The sequence below is a fragment of the Oncorhynchus keta genome, chromosome 21 (assembly GCF_023373465.1).
Source record: "Oncorhynchus keta strain PuntledgeMale-10-30-2019 chromosome 21, Oket_V2, whole genome shotgun sequence".
NCBI classification, from domain to species: domain Eukaryota; kingdom Metazoa; phylum Chordata; class Actinopteri; order Salmoniformes; family Salmonidae; genus Oncorhynchus; species Oncorhynchus keta.
The window spans coordinates 58,011,006-58,030,190 of NC_068441.1; the positions used below are offsets into that span (position 1 = coordinate 58,011,006).

A 19,185-nucleotide genomic window follows, 5' to 3' on the forward strand; every position below is an offset into this window, starting at 1 on the left:
ACCCGGTCATATCCCCCAACTCAGTCATATCCCCCAACCCAGTCATATACCCCCCCGTCCCCAACCCAGTCATGTCCCCATACCCTGTTATATCCCCCAACCCAGTCATATACCCCCAACCCAGTCATATCCCCCAACCCAGTCATATCCCCCCAACCCAGTCATATCCCCCCAACCCAGTCATACCCCCCCAACCCAGTCATGTCCCCATACCCAACCCAGTATCCCCCAACCCAGTCATATCCCCCCACCCCAGTCATATCCCCCAACCCAGTCATATCCCCCAACCCAGTCATATCCCCCCCAACCCAGTCATATACCCCCAACCCAGTCATATCCCCCAACCCAGTCATATCCCCCAACCCAGTCATATCCCCCAACCCAGTCATATCCCCCAACCCAGTCATATCCCCCAACCCAGTCATATCCCCCAACCCAGTCATATCCCCCAACCCAGTCATATCCCCCAACCCAGTCATGTCCCCCAACCCAGTCATATCCCCCAACCCAGTCATATCCCCCAACCCAGTCATGTCCCCCAACCCAGTCATATCCCCCAACCCAGTCATATCCCCCAACCCAGTCATATCCCCCAACCCAGTCATATCCCCCAACCCAGTCATATCCCCCAACCCAGTCATATCCCCCAACCCAGTCATATCCCCCCCCAACCCAGTCATATCCCCCAACCCAGTCATATACCCCCAACCCAGTCATATCCCCCAACCCCAACCCAGTCATATCCCCCAACCCCAACCCAGTCATATCCCCCATACCCCCAACCCAGTCATATCCCCATTCCCCCAACCCAGTCATATCCCCATACCCCCAACCCAGTCATATCCCCCATTCCCCCAACCCAGTCATGATCCCCCAACCCAGTCATGACCCCCCAACCCAGTCATATCCCCCAACCCAGTCATATCACCCATACCCCCAACCCAGTCATGTCCCCCAACCCAGTCATACCCCCAACCCAGTCATATCCCCCAACCCAGTCATATCCCCCCCCAACCCAGTCATATACCCCCAACCCAATCATGTCCCCATACGCCCCAACCCAGTTATATCCCCCATACGCCCCAACCCAGTCATGTCCCCCATACACCCCAACCCAGTCATGTCCCCCATACGCCCCAACCCAGTTATATCCCCATACGCCCCAACCCAGTCATGTCCCCATACGCCCCAACCCAGTTATATCCCCATACGCCCCAACCCAGTCATGTCCCCCATACGCCCCAACCCAGTTATATCCCCCATACGCCCCAACCCAGTTATATCCCCCATACGCCCCAACCCAGTCATGTCCCCCATACGCCCCAACCCAGTTATATCCCCCATACGCCCCAACCCAGTCATGTCCCCCATACGCCCCAACCCAGTTATATCCCCCATACGCCCCAACCCAGTCATGTCCCCCATACGCCCCAACCCAGTCATGTCCCCCAACACAGTCAGTCAACTCCCAGGCAACATGTTATATTATCCTCTAAGACTAGAGATTGAAGAATCCAGGACTTACAAACAAAAACAAACTAAATCAATAAACCTCTGAGATGAACAGAGGAATGAAACTGAGTAAAAAAAAGGGAAATGAAAAAACAGAAGAATGAAACCCCCTCTAGTTGGATGGAACAGAATATGGTAACCATAAAACCAAATGACACACTTCTGCTTTCGATCCACACAGCTTTCGATCCACACATGAGCTAGTTGTGGTCCCTGGTGTGAAAAAAGAGTGGACGAGTGAGTTAGCGGGGTGAGTTAGCGAGTTGAGGAGTGAGTTAGTGGGGTGAGGAGTAAGTTAGTGGGGTGAGTTAGCGGGTTGAGGAGTGAGTTACCGGGGTTAGTTTGTGAGGTGAGGAGTGAGTTAGCGGGATGAGGGGTGAGTTAGTGGGGTGACGGGTGAGAAGTGAGTTACCGGGGTCAGTTAATGAGGTGAGGAGTGAGTTACTGGGGTGAGTTAGTGGGGTGAGGCGTGAGTTAGCGAGTTGAGGATTTAGTGGGGTGACGGGTGAGTTAGTGGGGTGAGAAGTGAGTTACCGGTGTGAGTTAATGAGGTGAGGAGTGAGTTACTGGGGTGAGTTAGCGGGGTGAGTTAGCGGGGTGAGTAGTGAGTTAGTGGGGTGAGGGGTGAGTTAGCGGGGTGAGTAGTGAGTTAGCTGGGTGAGGAGTGAGTTAGCGGGGTGAGGTGTGAGTTAGCTGGGTGAGGAGTGAGTTAGCGGGGTGAGGAGTGAGTTAGCGGGGTGAGGTGTGAGTTAGCTGGGTGAGGTGTGAGTTAGCGGGGTGAGTTAGCGGGGTGAGGTAGTGGGGTGAGGGGTGAGGTGTGAGTTAGCTGGGTGAGGTAGTGGGGTGAGGGGTGAGTTAGCGGCGTGATGAGTGAGTTAGCGGGGTGAGTTAGCGGGTGAGGTGTGAGTTAGCGGGGTGAGGGGTGAGTTAGCGGGGTGAGGGGTGAGTTTGAGGGGTACGGAGTGAGTTTGAGGGGTAAGGAGTGACTTAGCGGGGTGAGAGGTGAGTTAGCGAGGTGAGGGGTGAGTTATCGGGGTGAGGTAACGGGGTACAGAGTGAGTTTGAGAGGTGAGGAGTGAGTTAGCGAGGTGAGGTTTGAGGGATGAGGGTGTGGCCAAGGAGAGAGGGGTGCTTCAGCCAGCCAGTGAGAAACCAGGAAACCCAATCTGTCAAAGCCGCTGAGTGTTCTGCCCCTCTGGGACTCTGTGACAAAGCACACAATGTGTTTCAGAGAGGGAGAGAGGGACAGCCACCACAGCCCTGCTTTCACAGAGAGGATTCATCCCGGGCTTTAACTGAAATAGGTGCCCGTACTGTTTGTATTTAGGTGCCAGAACTGCAGTCTTTTTAGACCAATATTCTACAAGAGGTGCAGGAACTCAAAGCAGTTGAACATTTCGCCTTAGTTCCAGTGCGTTCCCGCTCAAGTCAAGCACTGGATTCACCAGACAGACAGACAGACAGACAGACAGAACGTTAGTTATGATTGACGGTATAGAGGAGGACCTGTGAAACTCTACTACTAAAACAAACAGCTGTTTTCCTCAGTGGCTGGATACGGATTACAAATATGGAGGTATGTTCCAGCACCTTGTTTACTGATCATTTTTTGTACAAAGTAAATCAGCTGGTTATCTCGTGTTTTGAAGTCTTGTGTAGAAATGTGTGTGTGTGTCTTGCTCATTCCCGTCGCCAGCTGCTCAGTCATTCATTGCCCTAGTTTATGTCTTGCTAGTAAGACCACCTGCTTCGATTTCACTTTGAGTTGCGGTGTCAGCTAGTAGCTACCTCCTATTTCCATGCCCCTCACCCCTCTACCCCCCCATCAGCTCTGTAACATGAGACTATATCATGGTCAGAGAGATTCTCAGTCTCTATGAGCCTCAGTAAACCCTCAGCCTTTAGAAGATGTATAAAACCAGGCTTTCAGAAGCACATCAGAATCACAAGTTGCATCCCAACTGTCACCCTTGTTCTCTGCGTAGCTTTTGACCAGGACGCCATAGGGAGTATTTGGTACAGACGCCAGGCTTCAGAAGCTGTCAATGAAGACTAGCTGTTGAACTAGCTAACAGCTAAAACCAGATCACTGGAGCTTCACAGCTGATCTCCATTGTTTTAAAAGTGTGAAGCTCTGAAGCTGCTGGTGAGACGATTGCAAATTGGAATGAGAGAGCAGCGCTATGTACTGCCAGGGTCTGTCAGGGTCTGTGTCTGTCTGTCAGGGTCTGTCAGGGTCTGTGTCTGTCTGTCAGGTTCTGTCAGGGTCTGAGTCCCTCTGTCAGGGTCTGAGTCCCTCTGTCAGGGTCTGTGTCCCTCTGTCAGGGTCTGTCAGGGTCTGAGTCCCTCTGTCAGGGTCTGAGTCCCTCTGTCAGGGTCTGTGTCCCTCTGTCAGGGTCTGTCAGGGTCTGAGTCCCTCTGTCAGGGTCTGAGCCCCTCTGTCAGGGTCTGTGTCTGTCTGTCAGGGTCTGAGTCCCTCTGTCAGGGTCTGTGTCTGTCTGTCAGGGTCTGTGTCTGTCTGTCAGGGTCTGAGTCCCTCTGTCAGGGTCTGTGTCCCTCTGTCTGTCAGGTTCTGTGTCCCTCTGTCTGTCAGGGTCTGTGTCTGTCTGTCAGGGTCTGAGTCCCTCTATCAGGGTCTGTCAGGGTCTGTGTCTGTCTGTCTGTCTGTCAGGGTCTGTGTCCCTCTATCAGGGTCTGTGTCCCTCTGTCTGTCAGGGTCTGTGTCTGTCTGTCAGGGTCTGTGTATGTCTGTCTGTCAGGGTCTGTGTCTGTCTGTCTGTCTGTCAGGGTCTGTGTCTGTCTGTCAGGGTCTGTGTCTGTCTGTCTGTCAGGGTCTGTGTCTCTCTGTCTGTCAGGGTCTGTGTCTGTCTGTCTGTCAGGGTCTGTGTCTGTCTGTCAGGGTCTGTGTCCCTCTGTCTGTCAGGGTCTGTGGCCCTCTGTCTGTCAGGGTCTGAGTCCCTCTGTCAGGGTCTGTGTCTGTCTGTCAGGGTCTGTGTCCCTCTGTCAGGGTCTGTGTCTGTCTGTCAGGGTCTGAGTCCCTCTGTCAGGGTCTGAGTTCCTCTGTCAGGGTCTGAGCCACTCTGTCAGGGTCTGTCAGGGTCTGAGCCCCTCTGTCAGGGTCTGTGTCTGTCTGTCAGGGTCTGAGTCCCTCTGTCAGGGTCTGAGTCCCTCTATCAGGGTCTGTGTCCCTCTGTCTGTCAGGGTCTGTGTCCCTCTGTCTGTCAGGGTCTCTGTCTGTCTGTCAGGGTCTTTGTCTGTCTGTCAGGGTCTGTCAGGGTCTGTGTCCCTCTGTCTGTCAGGGTCTGTGTCCCTCTGTCTGTCAGGGTCTCTGTCTGTCTGTCAGGGTCTGTGTCTGTCTGTCAGGGTCTGTGTCTGTCTGTCAGGGTCTGTCAGGGTCTCTGTCTGTCTGTCAGGGTCTGTGTCTGTCTGTCAGGTTCTGTCAGGGTCTGTGTCTGTCTGTCAGGGTCTGTGTCTGTCTGTCTGTCAGACAGACCCTGTCTGTGTCCCTCTATCAGGATCTGTGTCTGTCTGTCAGGGTCTGTGTCCCTCTGTCTGTCAGGGTCTGTGTCTGTCTGTCAGGGTCTGTGTCTGTCTGTCAGGGTCTGTGTATGTCTGTCTGTCAGGGTCTGTGTCCCTCTGTCTGTCAGTGTCTCTGTCTGTCTGTCAGGGTCTCTGTCTGTCTGTCTGTCAGGGTCTGTGTCCCTCTGTCTGTCAGGGTCTGAGTCCCTCTGTCAGGGTCTGTGTCTGTCTGTCTGTCAGGGTCTGTGTCTGTCTGTCAGGGTCTGTGTCTGTCTGTCTGTCTGTCTGTCTGTCAGGGTCTGTGTCCCTCTGTCTGTCAGGGTCTGTGTCCCTCTGTCTGTCAGGGTCTGTGTCTGTCTGTCAGGGTCTGTGTCCCTCTGTCTGTCAGGGTCTGTGTCTGTCTGTCTTTCAGGGTCTGTGTCTGTCTGTCAGGGTCCGTGTCTGTCTGTCTGTCAGGGTCTGTGTCCCTCTGTCTGTCAGGGTCTCTGTCTGTCTGTCAGGGTCTTTGTCTGTCTGTCAGGGTCTGTGTCCCTCTGTCTGTCAGGGTCTGTGTCCCTCTGTCTGTCAGGGTCTCTGTCTGTCAGGGTCTGTGTCTGTCTGTCAGGGTCTGTGTCTGTCTGTCAGGGTCTGTCAGGGTCTGTGTCTGTCTGTCAGGGTCTGTGTCTGTCTGTCAGGGTCTGTGTCCCTCTATCGGGGTCTGTGTCTGTCTGTCAGGGTCTGTGTCCCTCTGTCTGTCAGGGTCTGTGTCTGTCTGTCAGGTTCTGTCAGGGTCTGTGTCTGTCTGTCAGGGTCTGTGTCTGTCTGTCTGTCAGGGTCTGTGTCCCTCTGTCTGTCAGGGTCTCTGTCTGTCTGTCAGGGTCTCTGTCTGTCTGTCTGTCAGGGTCTGTGTCCCTCTGTCTGTCAGGGTCTGTGTCTGTCTGTGTGTCAGGGTCTGTGTCTGTCTGTCAGGGTCTGTGTCTGTCTGTCAGGGTCTGTGTCTGTCTGTCAGGGTCTGTGTCCCTCTGTCTGTCAGGGTCTGTGTCTGTCTGTCTGTCAGGGTCTGTGTCCCTCTGTCTGTCAGGGTCTGTGTCTGTCTGTCTTTCAGGGTCTGTGTCTGTCTGTCAGGGTCCGTGTCTGTCTGTCTGTCAGGGTCTGTGTCCCTCTGTCTGTCAGGGTCTGTGTCCCTCTTTCTTTCAGGGTCTGTGTCTGTCTGTCAGGGTCTGTGTCTGTCTGTCAGGATCTGTCAGTGTCTGTCTGTCTGTCCTTGTCTTCTCTTGTCGTAGTGTGTGTGTGTCTGTCTGTCCGTGTCTTCTCTTGTCGTAGTGTGTGTGATCATGGCCTCTAGTAAAAGCAGAAGACGCAGGAGGTCAGGAAGTCTGTAGTTAAATAAAACCAGACGGTAGCAGGAGATAAGCTTCACTACACACTTCACAACATTACTGCAGGAGATAAGTTGCTTTTCAGGAAAACACAGTACACAGTTATTAACCCTAACCCTGTCACTACAGTACTACAGTATATAGTTACTAACCCTGGTCACTACAGTATATAGTTACTAACCCTGGTCACTACAGTACTACAGTATATAGTTACTAACCCTGGTCACTACAGTATATAGTTACTAACCCTGTCACTACAGTACTACAGTATATAGTTACTAACCCTGGTCACTACAGTATATAGTTACTAACCCTGGTCACTACAGTACTACAGTATATAGTTACTAACCCTGGTCACTACAGTACTACAGTATATAGTTACTAACCCTGGTCACTACAGTACTACAGTATATAGTTACTAACCCTGGTCACTACAGTACTACAGTATATAGTTACTAACCCTGGTCACTACAGTACTACAGTATATAGTTACTAACCCTGGTCACTACAGTATATATAGTTACTAACCCTGGTCACTACAGTATATAGTTACTAACCCAGTCACTATAGTTACTAACCCTGGTCACTACAGTACTACAGTATATAGTTACTAACCCTGGTCACTACAGTAGTATATAGTTACTAACCCTGGTCACTACAGTACTACAGTATATAGTTACTAACCCTGGTCACAGTATATAGTTACAGTACTACAGTATATAGTTACTAACCCTGGTCACTACAGTACTACAGTATATAGTTACTAACCCTGGTCACAGTATATAGTTACACTACAGTATATAGTTACTAACCCTGGTCACTACAGTACTACAGTATATAGTTACTAACCCTGGTCACTACAGTACTACAGTATATAGTTACTAACCCTGGTCACTACAGTATATAGTTACTAACCCTGGTCACTACATTATATAGTTACTATAGTTACTAACCCTGGTCACTACAGTACTACAGTATATAGTTACTAACCCTGGTCACTACAGTACTACAGTATATAGTTACTAACCCTGTCACTACAGTATATAGTTACTAACCCTGGTCACTACAGTATATAGTTACTAACCCTGGTCACTACAGTACTACAGTATATAGTTACTAACCCTGGTCACTACAGTACTACAGTATATAGTTACTAACCCTGGTCACTACAGTACTACAGTATATAGTTACTAACCCTGGTCACTACAGTATATAGTTACTAACCCTGTCAGTACTACAGTATATAGTTACTAACCCTGGTCACTACAGTATATAGTTACTAACCCTGTCACTACAGTACTACAGTATATAGTTACTAACCCTGGTCACTACAGTACTACAGTATATAGTTACTAACCCTGGTCACTACTACAGTATATAGTTACTAACCCTGGTCACTACAGTACTACAGTATACTAGTTACTAACCCTGGTCACTACAGTATATAGTTACTAACCCTGGTCACTACAGTACTACAGTATATAGTTACTAACCCTGGTCACTACAGTATATAGTTACTAACCCTGGTCACTACAGTACTACAGTATATAGTTACTAACCCTGTCACTACAGTATATAGTTACTAACCCTGGTCACTACAGTATATAGTTACTAACCCTGGTCACTACAGTACTACAGTATATAGTTACTAACCCTGGTCACTACAGTACTACAGTATATAGTTACTAACCCTGGTCACTACAGTATATAGTTACTAACCCTGGTCACTACAGTACTACAGTATATAGTTACTAACCCTGGTCACTACAGTACTACAGTATATAGTTACTAACCCTGGTCACTACAGTACTACAGTATATAGTTACTAACCCTGGTCACTACAGTACTACAGTATATAGTTACTAACCCTGGTCACTACAGTACTACAGTATATAGTTACTAACCCTGGTCACTACAGTACTACAGTATATAGTTACTAACCCTGGTCACTACAGTACTACAGTATATAGTTACTAACCCTGGTCACTACAGTATATAGTTACTAACCCTGGTCACTACAGTATATAGTTACTAACCCTGGTCACTACAGTACTACAGTATATAGTTACTAACCCTGGTCACTACTAACCCTGGTCACTACAGTATATAGTTACTAACCCTGGTCACTACAGTACTACAGTATATAGTTACTAACCCTGGTCACTACAGTACTACAGTATATAGTTACTAACCCTGTCACTACAGTACTACAGTATATAGTTACTAACCCTGGTCACTACAGTACTACAGTATATAGTTACTAACCCTGGTCACTACAGTACTATAGTATATAGTTACTAACCCTGGTCACTACAGTATATAGTTACTAACCCTGGTCACTACAGTATATAGTTACTAACCCTGGTCACTACAGTATATAGTTACTAACCCTGGTCACTACAGTATATAGTAGTTACTAACCCTGGTCACTACAGTACTACAGTATATAGTTACTAACCCTGGTCACTACAGTATATAGTTACTAACCCTGGTCACTACAGTATATAGTTACTAACCCTGGTCACTACAGTATATAGTTACTAACCCTGGTCACTACAGTACTACAGTATATAGTTACTAACCCTGGTCACTACAGTACTACAGTATATAGTTACTAACCCTGGTCACTACAGTATATAGTTACTAACCCTGGTCACTACAGTACTACAGTATATAGTTACTAACCCTGGTCACTACAGTATATAGTTACTAACCCTGGTCACTACAGTACTACAGTATATAGTTACTAACCCTGGTCACTACAGTACTACAGTATATAGTTACTAACCCTGTCACTACAGTATATAGGTACTAACCCTGGTCACTACAGTACTACAGTATATAGTTACTAACCCTGGTCACTACAGTACTACAGTATATAGTTACTAACCCTAGTCACTACAGTATTACAACATATAGTTACTAACCCTGGTCACTACAGTATATAGTTACTAACCCTGGTCACTACAGTATATAGTTACTAACCCTGGTCACTACAGTACTACAGTATATAGTTACTAACCCTGGTCACTACAGTATATAGTTACTAACCCTGGTCACTACAGTACTACAGTATATAGTTACTAACCCTGGTCACTACAGTACTACAGTATATAGTTACTAACCCTGGTCACTACAGTATATAGTTACTAACCCTGGTCACTACAGTACTACAGTATATAGTTACTAACCCTGGTCACTACAGTACTACAGTATATAGTTACTAACCCTGGTCACTACAGTACTACAGTATATAGTTACTAACCCTGGTCACTACAGTACTACATATAGTTACTAACCCTACAGTCACTACAGTATATAGTTACTAACCCTGGTCACAGTACAGTATATAGTTACTAACCCTGGTCACTACAGTATATAGTTACTAACCCTGGTCACTACAGTACTACAGTATATAGTTACTAACCCTGGTCACTACAGTATATAGTTACTAACCCTGTCACTACAGTACTACAGTATATAGTTACTAACCCTGGTCACTACAGTATATAGTTACTAACCCTGGTCACTACAGTATATAGTTACTAACCCTGGTCACTACAGTATATAGTTACTAACCCTGGTCACTACAGTACTACAGTATATAGTTACTAACCCTGGTCACTACAGTATATAGTTACTAACCCTGGTCACTACAGTACTACAGTATATAGTTACTAACCCTGGTCACTACAGTATATAGTTACTAACCCTGGTCACTACAGTACTACAGTATATAGTTACTAACCCTGGTCACTACAGTACTACAGTATATAGTTACTAACCCTGGTCACTACAGTACTACAGTATATAGTTACTAACCCTGGTCACTACAGTACTACAGTATATAGTTACTAACCCTGGTCACTACAGTACTACAGTATATAGTTACTAACCCTGGTCACTACAGTATATAGTTACTAACCCTGGTCTACAGTACACAGTATATAGTTACTAACCCTGGTCACTACAGTATATAGTTACTAACCCTGGTCACTACAGTATATAGTTACTAACCCTGGTCACTACAGTATATAGTTATAACCCTGGTCACTACAGTACTACAGTATATAGTTACTAACCCTGGTCACTACAGTATATAGTTACTAACCCTGGTCACTACAGTACTACAGTATATAGTTACTAACCCTGGTCACTACAGTATATAGTTACTAACCCTGGTCACTACAGTACTACAGTTATAGTTACTAACCCTGGTCACTACAGTACTACAGTATATAGTTACTAACCCTGGTCACTACAGTACTACAGTATATAGTTACTAACCCTGGTCACTACAGTATATAGTTACTAACCCTGGTCACTACAGTACTACAGTATATAGTTACTAACCCTGGTCACTACAGTATATAGTTACTAACCCTGGTCACTACAGTATATAGTTACTAACCCTGGTCACTACACTACAGTATATAGTTACTAACCCTGGTCACTACAGTACTACAGTATATAGTTACTAACCCTGGTCACTACAGTATATAGTTACTAACCCTGGTCACTACAGTAACTGGTCACTACAGTACTACAGTATATAGTTACTAACCCTGGTCACTACAGTACTACAGTATATAGTTACTAACCCTGGTCACTACAGTATATAGTTACTAACCCTGGTCACTACAGTACTACAGTATATAGTTACTAACCCTGGTCACTACAGTACTACAGTATATAGTTACTAACCCTGGTCACTACAGTATATAGTTACTAACCCTGGTCACTACAGTTTATAGTTACTAACCCTGGTCACTACTACAGTATATAGTTACTAACCCTGGTCACTACAGTATATAGGTACTAACCCTGGTCACTACAGTACTACAGTATATAGTTACTAACCCTGGTCACTACAGTACTACAGTATATAGTTACTAACCCTGGTCACTACAGTATATAGTTACTAACCCTGGTCACTACAGTACTACAGTATATAGTTACTAACCCTGGTCACTACAGTACTACAGTATATAGTTACTAACCCTGGTCACTACAGTACTACAGTATATAGTTACTAACCCTGGTCACTACAGTACTACAGTATATAGTTACTAACCCTGGTCACTACAGTATATAGTTACTAACCCTGGTCACTACAGTATATAGTTACTAACCCTGGTCACTACAGTACTACAGTATATAGTTACTAACCCTGGTCACTACAGTACTACAGTATATAGTTACTAACCCTGGTCACTACAGTACTACAGTATATAGTTACTAACCCTGGTCACTACAGTACTACATATAGTTACTAACCCTGGTCACTCACTACAGTATATAGTTACTAACCCTGGTCACTACAGTATATAGTTACTAACCCTGGTCACTACAGTACAGTATAGTTACTAACCCTGGTCACTACAGTACTACAGTATATAGTTACTAACCCTGGTCACTACAGTACTACAGTATATAGTTACTAACCCTGGTCACTACAGTACTACAGTATATAGTTACTAACCCTGGTCACTACAGTACTACAGTATATAGTTACTAACCCTGGTCACTACAGTATATAGTTACTAACCCTGGTCACTACAGTACTACAGTATATAGTTACTAACCCTGGTCACTACAGTACTACAGTATATAGTTACTAACCCTGGTCACTACAGTATATAGTTACTAACCCTGGTCACTACAGTACTACAGTATATAGTTACTAACCCTGGTCACTACAGTACTACAGTATATAGTTACTAACCCTGGTCACTACAGTATATAGTTACTAACCCTGGTCACTACAGTATATAGTTACTAACCCTGGTACAGTACTACAGTATATAGTTACTAACCCTGGTCACTACAGTACTACAGTATATAGTTACTAACCCTGGTCACTACAGTACTACAGTATATAGTTACTAACCCTGGTCACTACAGTCACTACAGTATATAGTTACTAACCCTGGTCACTACAGTACTACAGTATATAGTTACTAACCCTGGTACAGTACTACAGTATATAGTTACTAACCCTGGTCACTACAGTACTACAGTATAGTTACTAACCCTGGTCACTACAGTACTACAGTATATAGTTACTAACCCTGGTCACTACAGTATATAGTTACTAACCCTGGTCACTACAGTACTACAGTATATAGTTACTAACCCTGGTCACTACAGTACTACAGTATATAGTTACTAACCCTGGTCACTACAGTATATAGTTACTAACCCTGGTCACTACAGTACTACAGTATATAGTTACTAACCCTGTCACTACAGTACTACAGTATATAGTTACTAACCCTGGTCACTACAGTACTACAGTATATAGTTACTAACCCTGGTCACTACAGTACTACAGTATATAGTTACTAACCCTGGTCACTACAGTATATAGTTACTAACCCTGGTCACTACAGTACTACAGTATATAGTTACTAACCCTGGTCACTACAGTATATAGTTACTAACCCTGGTCACTACAGTACTACAGTATATAGTTACTAACCCTGGTCACTACAGTACTACAGTATATAGTTACTAACCCTGGTCACTACAGTATATAGTTACTAACCCTGGTCACTACAGTACTACAGTATATAGTTACTAACCCTGTCACTACAGTACTACAGTATATAGTTACTAACCCTGGTCACTACAGTACTACAGTATATAGTTACTAACCCTGGTCACTACAGTATTACAATATATAGTTACTAACCCTGGTCGCTACAGTATATAGTTACTAACCCTGGTCACTACAGTATATAGTTACTAACCCTGGTCACTACAGTACTACAGTATATAGTTACTAACCCTGGTCACTACAGTATATAGGTACTAACCCTGGTCACTACAGTACTACAGTATATAGTTACTAACCCTGGTCACTACAGTATATAGTTACTAACCCTGGTCACTACAGTATATAGTTACTAACCCTGGTACTACAGTATATAGTTACTAACCCTGGTCACTACAGTATATAGTTACTAACCCTGGTCACTACAGTACTACAGTATATAGTTACTAACCCTGGTCACAGTACAGTATATAGTTACTAACCCTGGTCACTACAGTACTACAGTATATAGTTACTAACCCTGGTCACTACAGTACTACAGTATATAGTTACTAACCCTGGTCACTACAGTACTACAGTATATAGTTACTAACCCTGGTCACTACAGTACTACAGTATATAGTTACTAACCCTGGTCACTACAGTACTACAGTATATAGTTACTAACCCTGGTCACTACAGTATATAGTTACTAACCCTGGTCACTACAGTATACAGTCACTATAGTTACCCTGGTTACTACAGTATATAGTTACTAACCCTGGTCACTACAGTATATAGTTACTAACCCTGGTCACTACAGTACTACAGTATATAGTTACTAACCCTGGTCACTACAGTACTACAGTATATAGTTACTAACCCTGGTCACTACAGTACTACAGTATATAGTTACTAACCCTGGTCACTACAGTACTACAGTATATAGTTACTAACCCTGGTCACTACAGTACTACAGTATATAGTTACTAACCCTGGTCACTACAGTATATAGTTACTAACCCTGGTCACTACAGTACTACAGTATATAGTTACTAACCCTGGTCACTACAGTACTACAGTATATAGTTACTAACCCTGGTCACTACAGTACTACAGTATATAGTTACTAACCCTGGTCACTACAGTATATAGTTACTAACCCTGGTCACTACAGTACTACAGTATATAGTTACTAACCCTGGTCACTACAGTACTACAGTATATAGTTACTAACCCTGGTCACTACAGTATATAGTTACTAACCCTGGTCACTACAGTACTACAGTATATAGTTACTAACCCTGGTCACTCACTACAGTATATAGTTACTAACCCTGGTCACTACAGTACTACAGTATATAGTTACTAACCCTGGTCACTACAGTATTACAATATATAGTTACTAACCCTGGTCGCTACAGTATATAGTTACTAACCCTGGTCACTACAGTATATAGTTACTAACCCTGGTCACTACAGTACTACAGTATATAGTTACTAACCCTGGTCACTACAGTATATAGGTACTAACCCTGGTCACTACAGTACTACAGTATATAGTTACTAACCCTGGTCACTACAGTACTACAGTATATAGTTACTAACCCTGGTCACTACAGTATATAGTTACTAACCCTGGTCACTACAGTACTACAGTATATAGTTACTAACCCTGGTCACTACAGTACCACAGTATATAGTTACTAACCCTGGTCACTACAGTACTACAGTATATAGTTACTAACCCTGGTCACTACAGTAGCATATAGTTACTAACCCTGGTCACTACAGTATATAGTTACTAACCCTGGTACAGTACTACAGTATATAGTTACTAACCCTGGTCACTACAGTACAGTATATAGTTACTAACCCTGGTCACTACAGTACTACAGTATATAGTTACTAACCCTGGTCACTACAGTACTACAGTATATAGTTACTAACCCTGGTCACTACAGTACACAGTATATAGTTACTAACCCTGGTCACTACAGTATATAGTTACTAACCCTGGTCACTACAGTATATAGTTACTAACCCTGGTCACTACAGTACTACAGTATATAGTTACTAACCCTGGTCACTACAGTACTACAGTATATAGTTACTAACCCTGGTCACTACAGTCACTACAGTATATAGTTACTAACCCTGGTCACTACAGTACTACAGTATATAGTTACTAAACCCTGGTCACTACAGTATATAGTTACTAACCCTGGTCACTACAGTACTACAGTATATAGTTACTAACCCTGGTCACTACAGTACTACAGTATATAGTTACTAACCCTGGTCACTACAGTACTACAGTATATAGTTACTAACCCTGGTCACTACAGTACTACAGTATATAGTTACTAACCCTGGTCACTACAGTACTACAGTATATAGTTACTAACCCTGGTCACTACAGTATATAGTTACTAACCCTGGTACAGTACTACAGTATATAGTTACTAACCCTGGTCACTACAGTACTACAGTATATAGTTACTAACCCTGTCACTACAGTACTACAGTATATAGTTACTAACCCTGGTCACTACAGTACTACAGTATATAGTTACTAACCCTGGTCACTACAGTACTATAGTATATAGTTACTAACCCTGGTCACTACAGTATATAGTTACTAACCCTGGTCACTACAGTATATAGTTACTAACCCTGGTCACTACAGTATATAGTTACTAACCCTGGTCACTACAGTATATAGTTACTAACCCTGGTCACTACAGTACTACAGTATATAGTTACTAACCCTGGTCACTACAGTACTACAGTATATAGTTACTAACCCTGGTCACTACAGTATATAGTTACTAACCCTGGTCACTACAGTACTACAGTATATAGTTACTAACCCTGGTCACTACAGTATATAGTTACTAACCCTGGTTACTAACCCTAGTCACTAACCCTGGTCACTACAGTATATAGTTACTAACCCTGGTCACTACAGTACTACAGTATATAGTTACTAACCCTGGTCACTACAGTATATAGTTACTAACCCTGGTCACTACAGTACTACAGTATATAGTTACTAACCCTGGTCACTACAGTACTACAGTATATAGTTACTAACCCTGGTCACTACAGTACTACAGTATATAGTTACACTACAGTATATAGTTACTAACCCTGGTCACTACAGTACTACAGTATATAGTTACTAACCCTGGTCACTACAGTACTACAGTATATAGTTACTAACCCTGGTCACACTACAGTATATAGTTACTAACCCTGGTCACTACAGTACTACAGTATATAGTTACTAACCCTGGTCACTACAGTACTACAGTATATAGTTACTAACCCTGGTTACTACAGTATATAGTTACTAACCCTGGTCACTACAGTACTACAGTATATAGTTACTAACCCTGGTCACTACAGTACTACAGTATATAGTTACTAACCCTGGTCACTACAGTATATAGTTACTAACCCTGGTCACTACAGTACTACAGTATATAGTTACTAACCCTGGTCACTACAGTACTACAGTATATAGTTACTAACCCTGGTCACTACAGTACTACAGTATATAGTTACTAACCCTGGTCACTACAGTACTACAGTATATAGTTACTAACCCTGGTCACTACAGTACTACAGTATATAGTTACTAACCCTGTCACTACAGTATATAGTTACTAACCCTGGTCACTACAGTACTACAGTATATAGTTACTAACCCTGTCACTACAGTACTACAGTATATAGTTACTAACCCTGGTCACTACAGTACTACAGTATATAGTTACTAACCCTGGTCACTACAGTACTACAGTATATAGTTACTAACCCTGGTCACTCACTACAGTATATAGTTACTAACCCTGGTCACTACACAGTATATAGTTACTAACCCTGGTCACTACAGTACTACAGTATATAGTTACTAACCCTGGTCACTACAGTACTACAGTATATAGTTACTAACCCTGGTCACTACAGTACTACAGTATATAGTTACTAACCCTGGTCACTACAGTACTACAGTATATAGTTACTAACCCTGGTGGTCACTACAGTATATAGTTACTAACCCTGGTCACTACAGTAGTATATAGTTACTAACCCTGGTCACTACAGTACTACAGTATATAGTTACTAACCCTGGTCACTCACTACAGTATATAGTTACTAACCCTGGTCACTACAGTACTACAGTATATAGTTACTAACCCTGGTCACTACAGTACTACAGTATATAGTTACTAACCCTGGTCACTACAGTATATAGTTACTAACCCTGGTCACTACAGTACTACAGTATTACTAACCCTGGTCACTACAGTATACAGTATATAGTTACTAACCCTGGTCACTACAGTATATAGTATATAGTTACTAACCCTGGTCACTACAGTACTACAGTATATAGTTACTAACCCTGGTCATTACAGTACTACAGTTATAACCCTAGTTACTAACCCTGGTCACTACAGTATATAGTTACTAACCCTGGTCACTACAGTACTACAGTATATAGTTACTAACCCTGGTCACTACAGTACTACAGTATATAGTTACTAACCCTGGTCACTACAGTACTACAGTATATAGTTACTAACCCTGGTCACTACAGTACTACAGTATATAGTTACTAACCCTGGTCACTACAGTACTACAGTATATAGTTACTAACCCTGGTCACTACAGTACTACAGTATATAGTTACTAACCCTGGTCACTACAGTACTACAGTATATAGTTACTAACCCTGGTCACTACAGTATATAGTTACTAACCCTGGTCACTACAGTACTACAGTATATAGTTACTAACCCTGTCACTACAGTACTACAGTATATAGTTACTAACCCTGGTCACTACAGTATATAGTTACTAACCCTGGTCACTACAGTATATAGTTACTAACCCTTGTCACTACAGTATATAGTTACTAACCCTGGTCACTACAGTACTACAGTATATAGTTTACCCTGGTAACCCTGTATATAGTCACTACAGTATATAGTTACTAACCCTGGTCACTACAGTACTACAGTATATAGTTACTAACCCTGTCACTACAGTACTACAGTATATAGTTACTAACCCTGTCACTACAGTATATAGTTACTAACCCTGGTCACTACAGTATATAGTTACTAACCCTGGTCACTACAGTACTACAGTATATAGTTACTAACCCTGGTCACTACAGTACTACAGTATATAGTTACTAACCCTGTCACTACAGTATATAGTTACTAACCCTGGTCACTACAGTATATAGTTACTAACCCTGGTCACTACAGTATACAGTATATAGTTACTAACCCTGGTCACTACAGTACTACAAGTATATAGTTACTAACCCTGTCACTACAGTATATAGTTACTAACCCTGGTCACTACAGTACTACAGTATATAGTTACTAACCCTGTCACTACAGTATATAGTTACTAACCCTGGTCACTACAGTATATAGTTACTAACCCTGGTCACTACAGTATATAGTTACTAACCCTGGTCACTACAGTATATAGTTACTAACCCTGGTCACTACAGTACTACAGTATATAGTTACTAACCCTGGTCACTACAGTATATAGTTACTAACCCTGTCACTACAGTACTACAGTATATAGTTACTAACCCTGGTCACTACAGTACTACAGTATATAGTTACTAACCCTGGTCACTACAGTACTACAGTATATAGTTACTAACCCTGTCACTACAGTACTACAGTATATAGTTACTAACCCTGTCACTACAGTACTACAGTATATAGTTACTAACCCTGGTCACTACAGTACTACAGTGTATAGTTACTAACCCTGGTCACTACAGTATATAGTTACTAACCCTGGTCACTACAGTATATAGTTACTAACCCTGGTCACTACAGTATATAGTTACTAACCCTGGTCACTACAGTACTACAGTATATAGTTACTAACCCTGGTCACTACAGTACTACAGTATATAGTTACTAACCCTGGTCACTACAGTATATAGTTACTAACCCTGGTCGCTACAGTATATAGTTACTAACCCTGTCACTACAGTACTACAGTATATAGTTACTAACCCTGGTCACTACAGTATATAGTTACTAACCCTGGTCACTACAGTATATAGTTACTAACCCTGGTCACTACAGTACTACAGTATATAGTTACTAACCCTGTCACTACAGTACTACAGTATATAGTTACTAACCCTGGTCACTACAGTTTATAGTTACTAACCCTGGTCACTACAGTACTACAGTATATAGTTACTAA

The 19,185-nt window shown here is 43.1% G+C and overlaps 1 protein-coding gene across 1 annotated transcript in view; it reads left to right on the forward strand.

The window, feature by feature from the left end:
* Positions 1–2,729: 2,729 nt before the first annotated feature.
* The window catches only part of cass4 (Cas scaffold protein family member 4), a 131,359-nt gene continuing 114,903 nt past the window's right edge, over positions 2,730–19,185 (forward strand). Inside the window, exon 1 of the mRNA XM_052474484.1 lies at positions 2,730–3,088. Coding sequence (XP_052330444.1) covers positions 3,083–3,088 — 6 coding nt within the window. The 5' untranslated portion in view covers positions 2,730–3,082. The remainder of the gene's footprint in view (positions 3,089–19,185) is intronic.